Here is a 9049-nt window from a genome sequence, read left to right as displayed (position 1 = left end):
ATATTTAAACACTGTGGTCAGTGCTATGCCACAGCTCCTGACAGAAATTCTGACATATTCAGTAATATATGGTTCTCAGTAAAATACAGATATTATTTTAACTGACTATCGGGCTCATTTTCAAAGCACTTAGCCTCCCAAAGTTCCATAGAAACCTATGGAACTTAGCCTCCCAAAGTGCTTTGAAAATATGCCTCTATGAAAGTTATATATTTGAACTGAATTATTCTCCATGTAAATTATTATAGAAATATATATATAATGAAATACTGTTCGACACATTCAGGTTTTTGGTTTTTTTTTTGCCTTGACTGCTGCATTAGTCAAATTTAAGTGCATCTTCAACTACTCTGGAGGTAATCTTACAACGCATTTCCATGGGAAAAGCATGGTTTACATAGAAAATGACTTAAAAATTGCATGGGTGTATACACAGGTGAAAAGCAGACACACAGCATCACACCGCCTAAACAAATAAATAAATCTTAATAAAACAGAAAGTCCAATCTTTTAACAAATGAAACATAACATGTTAATATGGTGTGATAAAACATTCAATAATTTCCTGAACAGAGAGGCTGTTTTACATAAGGTTAGTGCTCTCAGATTACCATAGAAATGTGTTAATATTTTTTATGAGGGGGCTTGTCATGGGCATTCCTGAGTTATCCAGGTGGTGCATTGTGATTAGTGCGCACTAATGGAATAACGCATAGCTAATGCAGGAAAACCTAGCATCTGTTAAGTAGGAGGCAATAAGTGCTCCTGTATTAATTTTTTTTTACAGTTATTACAAGCTAATATCAACATTAGTGCATGACCTGCAAATAAAAAAAAAAAGCCTAAAAAAGTGCCAGGTTAAATCTGAGCTTAGTGAGCAGTAAAGTCTTGCACTGAGCCCCTGACAGCAGAGCAACACTTTATAAAGTAAGGAAAAAAGATATCAAACTATCTCAAGCCCAAAGATAACTTAATGGCCAGCTGAGCTATAATCACAATCATTGGTTAGGATTTTCTATACATTTATCTCACTTTTATAGTGTAACAAAACATTAACAAAAGCAAAGAACTAATTCTAAACGTATATTAAATAATAAAGTCCAGACCTGGTCATGTTTCATAATGCATGCATTCTTCAGAAGCATTATTCAATAAACAGATTATGAAATTTAAGAACTGTAGGAGATTCAGATACAATATGGTATCAAGGGATAATGTTTAAAGGTTTAAACATTGATTGATTCAAGGAATAAACTCCCAAGCACAGAACCAAACCCAGAAAAGTGTTAATAGAAAATACTCTGTGGTCCAGAAGATTCTAGGAGATAGTCTAATACGTCCAAATCATATATTTGTAATGCCAAAGGAATGTGAATGACATCGTAAGTCCTCAAAATGTCCCTGCTGACCATCGAAGGCACAATCACTAGATGAATGGTATTCTGAATCCACTAAAGAAATCATTTATGACAAGCGTGAAAAACATTTAGGGTCCTGTTTACTAAGCAGCATTATAGGCACGTTAACATTTTTAACATGCGTTAACCATGCACGTGCCTATATCTCTATAGGCGCTTACATGGTTAGCGCTCGCTCGCTAAGTGTAGGAACGCTAAAAACACTAACGCACCTTAGTAAACAGGGCCCTTAGAATGTTTCTTTTTAACTAGCACTGTGCCAATTGCCTAAGTTTCAAGCTACAGTTCTTTAGAAACTTTAAATAACCCTCAGTGGTACAATATAATACAGATAAGTAACATCAGTCATCTTCCACTACAGCCTCCCTCAATTCAATTTTTAGATTGTTACTTTAATTGGGCATCATGTGGAAACAAGACCATGCTAGAACTTAATTTTAAGTGCATTTTCTTGCACTAGTATAAGAGTTCCTATCGTCAACATTATGTCCATCTGTTTGTCCATGTCCCACAAACCGACAAATAGGTTGAAATATGCTCTAGAGTACTAGGCGTACATTATCCCACTTTCTACTATTTGCTCATGTTTCATCACATCAAGTAAACGCTTATGTTTCATTTGTTCAAATTGGTTATTTTGGCTCTTACAATACAATTTTGTAATGTTTCAAATGACCTAGTGGTGTACCCATTAACAATTTTGATTTTTTTCTATCTGCGATTTTATTCACTTTATATATTGATGATTAACCTATATCTATACCCTTGGAATTAAATTCATTCCAACTGTATTAAAAAATACAACTAAAGCCGTCAGCTATCAAAGGTCCTCATCTTGACATATTTATACATTGAACAGCGGAATCTGCCAAACCATAACTGAAGAAACAGGTTCCTCTTGCCGTTGTGGCCTGGATTTCTTATTCACTCTTTTGTGTCCCTGCCCTCCAGAAATGACCATGACAGAACTGACTTTTATCTTCCTGGATTGCTGGCTTTTACTTTTGTTGAATGAGATGCCTGGATCACTCAAGAGTTCATAAATGGTATTATCTTCATGTCCGTGCTCAATGAAACTGGATCTATTAGACAGTGATAAGGATCCAGAGGAAGAGGATAAGTCACTCTTTTGTGTGATGGATCCCACAGAGCCTCCCAGCCAAATGGCACCATCATTTTTGTTGTTTATGCATATTTCCTTGTCAAGCTGAGAAGCAGCATTTTTCGGATCTTCATCTTTGGATTCTGTATGAGGGAGTTGACTATTTATACACTTTCTTTTACTTTTCTTGTTTATGGATGCGGCCATTATGAGGAATTTAACTGGACCATTGTGCACATGATATGATACCATTCCTCTTCCTGCAAGAAAAGCATACATCATTTTTTGATGACATAATATAATATTTACAAATATATGTGCAATTAAACGTAATCGTAAACAATAAATACCAGCCTACACTCTAGAAATCACCTAATAACCTTTCAGGAAGCAATGAAAGATATTTTTATGACTAAAGCAGTAAAATTTCTGTTTTTTAAAAATCTAATTACACTGACACAGCAAATAAAGACCAAATTTTACTATCTATGCAGGTAGATGCTGCCAAATGGCATGTACAATGGGAGCTGAGCTACAAAACTCAAATGTTTGGAATTTTAGGGTGGTTTTAAACCATGAACTAATTCCCTCTCAAACTCTTCTCCCAAGCCCCGACTCAGATGAGAAGTTAGTCAACAGTTATGCATATCAGAGTAGATATAGGTTGTAGACATGCCTATGGAAGTTTTTCAAGATATATGAGTATTGCTGTTCTGAAATATACATATATTTTTGAAGGTCTACCCAAATCACGCCTCCATCACATCTATGAAGGCTGCCTGTATACACGTGTGTTGGCTTTTCTAAACTTGTCATTTAAGTGTATATGCTGGTTCACATAAGTAAATCAGGAGATTTTTACTAAGACACGCTAGCGTTTTTAGCATGCGCTATTTAGGATGCCTTAGTAAAAGAAGCCCTCAGCTTTTTACATAGCTAAATGGCATGTAATCTTTCTAAAAATCACTTCTTTAGTCTAAGAGTGAATACAAATAGAGCAGCTAAGATTTAATAGAAAAAAATACACTCTAGTATAATAACCTAAGACAGCAGTAGATAATGGGGCTAATTCTGTAAGAAGCTGCCCAGTTTTAGGCAGCAGGAAGGCACTTAAATGGTGGTATTCTAGCCACTTATGTATGTAAATGACCTCTTACAGAATATTGCCTAGCGCAGACTTGTCCAATATATGGCCTGTGGGCGAGAACCTGGCCTGGAAAAGTGCTTTTATCTGGCCTGTGGCAGCTTGGCAATTCTTGTGGTGCTTACAGCAGGATTCCTACTTTCCTGCTGTGACTCGGGTTCGCTGTCGGTTGAGCCGCATGGTGCCGGACGTTCAGGTTGGTCTCGTGGTTTCAAGCCTCATAAGACTTGAAACCACGAGATCAGCCTGAACTTCTGGCACTGTGTGGCTCAAAACTACAGAGAGCCAAGTCATAGCAAGGAAGCAGGCATCCCACTGTTCTTCTGTAGCTGAACCAGGTGAGGGGAATAGGTTGCAGGCATGAGAGAGGAGGTGAAGACTGGGTGAAGGTGTAGGTGAGAGAGAGACAGACAGACTGGGTGAAGGCTTGAGGAGGGGAGTACACGAGAGAGAGAGAGACTTCTGCATGTTTTTGCACTCTGGATGTTACAAAACATAAAATATGGCCCCCGACAGAAAAAGGTTGGACAAGCCTGGCCTAGTGGAAAAGTAGACATCAATGATATAATGACACATACTTTGCTGGTGGGCATGCGCATGACTGGAGATGGGTGAGTCATGGACAGAGTGCATATGTACGTGAATAAATTTTAGAGGAATGGTGAGCCCTGTCCAGCATGCATTTGCATGCTAGCAGGCCCCCATTCCCCCCCAACAAAGCAAACCTGAAGACCCTCCGGTCCCCCCCCCCCCAGGTTCATGGAGGGCTGGAGATCCGGTGGGTCTCCAGCCCCTCTAACCCCCCCAGCAAAGGGTCCCTGGTGGTCTAGTGATCAATTCGCCCCCCTCCCTACCTACCCCCCCTACCTTGTGGGTTGGAGGAGGGAGGTACCCTGCCTCCCTCCTCTTCCCTCGACGCTGCAAAATGGCGGCACCCAGCCCTGCCCAGTGTATCCTCTTCACAATTTCTCATATCTGTTTTTCTATTTTAAATTTTATATTTTTTTTAAAGTGCAGCATATAAACACTTTAAAAAATATAAAATTTAAAATAGAAAAACAGAGGTGAGAAATTGTGAAGAGAACTGAGATACCAGTAAAACGTGAGGTTTTTTTTGCCTATGAAGAGTCAGTTCAGTGAGTCTGTAAAGTAAAGATATTCAGATTACTAACGTACAGAGGCATTTTCTCACGGGAATTGATTTTGCCTCTTTGAAATCTCTCTTCCCTAGAGGATGTGTGTATAGAAGTAAGTTGCACAGTACTTGCAGTATTACCACCTCGGATTTGGTTTATTTACTGTCAGCCACACTGAACTCGCGTATGTTTGGGATAAGTGTGGGGTATAAATGTCAAAATAAATAAAAATAAAGTGGGAATGGGATTGTAAACTCGGAGCTGAAGTAGGGCAAGCAATACTTCAACAAGGAAAACAGACTTGATGGGTCTTGCAGTGTGAATCTGCCATCACTGTGTGTAATCTCCAGGAACAGGGAAGGTCAGATATGGTACATGACCTCAGGGACTATACTGTTTTGGATGTATTTTCTCATAAATCTATTCTTCCCAGTTGCAGTGTTCACAAACAGCATCTGCCACAGAAACAATACGCTTCCTGTCTTTGTAGTTGGAAGTTTTTCATTTTATTTTTGGCCTGAACCAGGTGCAATTTTAAGGCAAGGCAAAAGTGTATGGGATATATGACACATTGGGACAGTTCTTGATATTTAAGCATTTTTAAAACAATGAGTTTTTTATTTTTTATAGTTTGATTTCATTGGATAGCATGATAGTTTTACAGTCAGCAGAAGTAGTATCTAAACAGGAGCAAATTGCATTGAATTATTGGAGAATTGGATAAGGTCCTAATGCTTAAAGCTGAGCAAAAAAAAAACTAAGGGCCCTGTTTACAAAGGTGCACTAGAGTTTTTAGCATACGCTAACCATGTAGATGCCCATAATATTCCTAAGGGCTTCTATATGGTTAGCGTGTGCTAAAAACGCTAGCCCGACTTTGTAAACAGGGCCCTAAGTTTCTAGTAATCGGACAAACTTCAGATATCTGGAATGACAACATTCTGAAGCTGAGTAATTCCAGTTTTAAATTTGAAACAAGTTACTAGGAGTTATAATGTCTAATTCTTTCTCTCCAGAGTTGCATATTAATGCTTCGACTAAGAAAACTTTTCTCCATATGAAGAAATTGCAGAAAATTAGAAATATGTTTACACATCAGGCTTTTAGGTTGGTAGTCTAAAGTTTAATTATAGGGCAACTTAATTATTGAACATTATTTATTTAGGTTGCCCGAAATTTCTTCTTAAAAAACTTCAGATGATACAGAATGTTGCTGATAGATTAATATTCTCAGTACGTTAGTGAGCGGGTTTCTCTTTTGTTAATAGATTTACATTGGTTACCGGTGGAGCCCTGTATTGAATTCAAACTCTGTGTGATGACCTATAATTTAATTTTATATGTTAATGTTCCACTTTATATGTTGGATTTATTAGGTTTCCCCAACAGCTGGTAGATCTGGGGTATCCAGGAACCCTTTATTGTTACAATATCCAAGTCCGAAGAATGTTCATTTGAAATCAGTAATCTCCACTATCTTCTCATTTTTAGCAGTTGAGTATGGAATACTTTGCTAGTCCAGTTAAGAATTCTAACTTACTATGATCAATTTAGAAAGTTTGTAAAAACATTTCTATAAGTATACATAAGTACTGGCACACTGGGACTGACCAAAGGTCCATCAAGCCCAGCATCCTGTTTCAAACAGTGGCCAATCCAGGTCACAAATACCTGGCAAGATCCCAAAAAAGTTCAATACATTTTATGCCGCTTATCCCAGAAATAAGAAGTGGATTTTCCCCAAGTCAATTTAATAATGGTTTATGGACTTTTCCTTTAGGAAGCCGTCCAGAACTTTTAAAAACCCTGCTAAGCTAACCGCCTTTACCGCATTCTCCGGCATCGAATTCCAGAGTTTGACTACACGTTGAGTGAAGAAAACTTTTCTCCGATCTGTATTAAACAACAGCCCTTATCCAAGGCCTTTCCTCCAGGCTGATTCTTGAATGAGTCACTGAACAAATGGTTCTATCAGGGTCACAGTTATTACTGCTATCTGATGTAAGGCAGAGCAACAGCTTTTAGCATAGAGAGTATATGACATCACAGGCCTGCAACACAAACTTGGTAAGATTAAGTTCTGTGACACACATACTAAATTTTAGCAGAGGTTTTACTCCTTACAGCGTCCTGATGCTGTTATAGAATAAGTGCTCCTTATGCTGTACTGGGGTGCCCAAAATAAGGCACCAATTTATAGAATTGCCCTCTTAGGGCCAGATTCTATATATGGCGGCTAAAAAATCCACGCAAAATTTTTTTCTGCCTAAGAGTATTCTATATTTTGTATACGACACAATGCTGAACTAGCATCAAAAAGTATTACAACTGAAAACCAATGATAGTCAGAAGTTCACGTTCATGTGTTACGTACTAGTTCACATTTAGTCTGAGGGGAAAACATGTCTCATATATACTTGCGGGCTGTCACATGACTTTTTATCCCCTATATTAGGGTATTTGCCCGATGATATCTTTTTGTAATCATTGACTAATCCCCCTCCTACCAAATGTCTTGTTTGCAATTCTTTGATTTTTAATTTTATATGACTATTTTAAACGTTTTTGTGCTTTATCTCAAAACACTCCTGTACAAGTTATAACTTATGGTGGCAATTGAAATTAAAGCACCCTACAACCAGCCAGACTTATCTATAATTCCAGGCTGTTTACCCGCCAGTGGAACCCCCAAGGGGTCCAACTGGTCCTTTCTGTCATGTTGGTGCTATCTAGGTGCAGATCATTGCATCATGCGCGCCACCAAGTGTATTCTGTAAGCAGCACCTAGATTTATTTATTTTATTTATTTGTTACATTTGTATCCCACATTTTCCCACCTCTTTGCAGGCTCAATGTGGCTTACATAGTACCGGAGATACGAATTGCAGGCTCCGGTGTAAACAAATACATAATGATGTTGAGATGAGATAAAGTTCATGTGGTACAAAACCACTTGAGATAGGATAAAGTTTATTCATTTGGTATACCCACATAAGGGCGTCGTACATGGTAGAATTGTGTTATGTCCATACCGTATTTTGGTTTTGATGTGTAGCATCGGTCAGGCATTTATGTTGGGTTTGTAGGGTATGCCTGTTTAAATAAATAAATTTTTAGTGATCTCCGGAAGTTTTTGTGTTAGTAGGTTTTTTTTTCAAGGCTTTTGATGGGATGGCCCAGCCCTTTAACATTACAAGACAGTACTTTCAGAGCTGACACAGTAAAAGGCAAAATACACTAATGATAAGTCCAAACACCGCATGTTATATAGGGGAACACACGCACACCCAAACATGACACTCCATTTGCTTACATACTAAGCACCTGAAGAAACAAATGAATCAAAGGAAATTTAAAAGACCCAAGGGACAAGCAGTTATAAACTAGAACAAGCCACCTGGGCAGTTGCCCACAAGATGATTTCAGAAAGGTGGTCTTAATACGCTTAGCAATTTCAGCGCCTAAATCTACGTGCGTCCATTTATACCAACAAAAACCTGGTGTAAATTCCAGCGCGTAGATTTACGTGTGCTAGACCATATTTTGTAACTACGCATGTAAATTTCAGAATGACCATGAAACGCCCACGCTCTTTTTGAACTGCGCACTTTTGAATTTAGGTACAGTTCATTATAGAATATGCTTAGTGAGTTGTGCACATACATTCTCATTATTGCTAATTAGTGCTCATTATTGCTTGTTAAGTGCTGTTAAATATGCTGATTGCTTTGTTAAGCCAATTAAGTTACGAGCGTAGTTATAGAATACGCTTCGATTTCCGCATGGATCTCTAGATGCCATATAGAATTTGGACCTTAGTGCTTAATATCTGAAATCCAACACTTTGATGCAGATTGTGTGAGAGTAATTTCCCTGCTTTACAGACTATCATGAGAGAAATGTGCACATTTTAACATAAATATCAGTAGGAATTTGAATTTCAGCAGAGACCTCTTATAAACTTTTCCATATGTAACCCCAGCACAACTCTGGCTCAGCTCCGCTAGGGCTCTTGCTCACCTCACCCGAGACTGGGGTCACAGAAACAGAATACTTCTGCCACACACACAGCTCCCACTGGCAGGATCACTCGAGCTGGGCGCAGGCCTGGGCCAGAATAAATCTAGTAGGCTAAGGGTACTCTTTCTCTGGGCACTCTCACTCAAAGATTAGTCAGCAGTCTGCTTTACTAACAGTATCTTGAAAAACAACAGTTGATAAACTTGTCAATTTGGTCTCTACAATTCAG

General features: G+C 38.4%; 1 protein-coding gene across 1 annotated transcript in view; it reads right to left on the bottom strand.

Moving 5' to 3' along the window:
* Window positions 1-506: 506 nt before the first annotated feature.
* The window catches only part of ARHGEF10 (Rho guanine nucleotide exchange factor 10), a 205784-nt gene continuing 197241 nt past the window's right edge, over window positions 507-9049 (bottom strand). Inside the window, exon 26 of the mRNA XM_030198941.1 lies at window positions 507-2780. Coding sequence (XP_030054801.1) covers window positions 2263-2780 — 518 coding nt within the window. The 3' untranslated portion in view covers window positions 507-2262. The remainder of the gene's footprint in view (window positions 2781-9049) is intronic.

This window comes from Microcaecilia unicolor, chromosome 3 (genome assembly GCF_901765095.1).
Source record: "Microcaecilia unicolor chromosome 3, aMicUni1.1, whole genome shotgun sequence".
NCBI lineage: Eukaryota > Metazoa > Chordata > Amphibia > Gymnophiona > Siphonopidae > Microcaecilia > Microcaecilia unicolor.
This window is presented reverse-complemented; position numbering and strand designations above follow the sequence as displayed.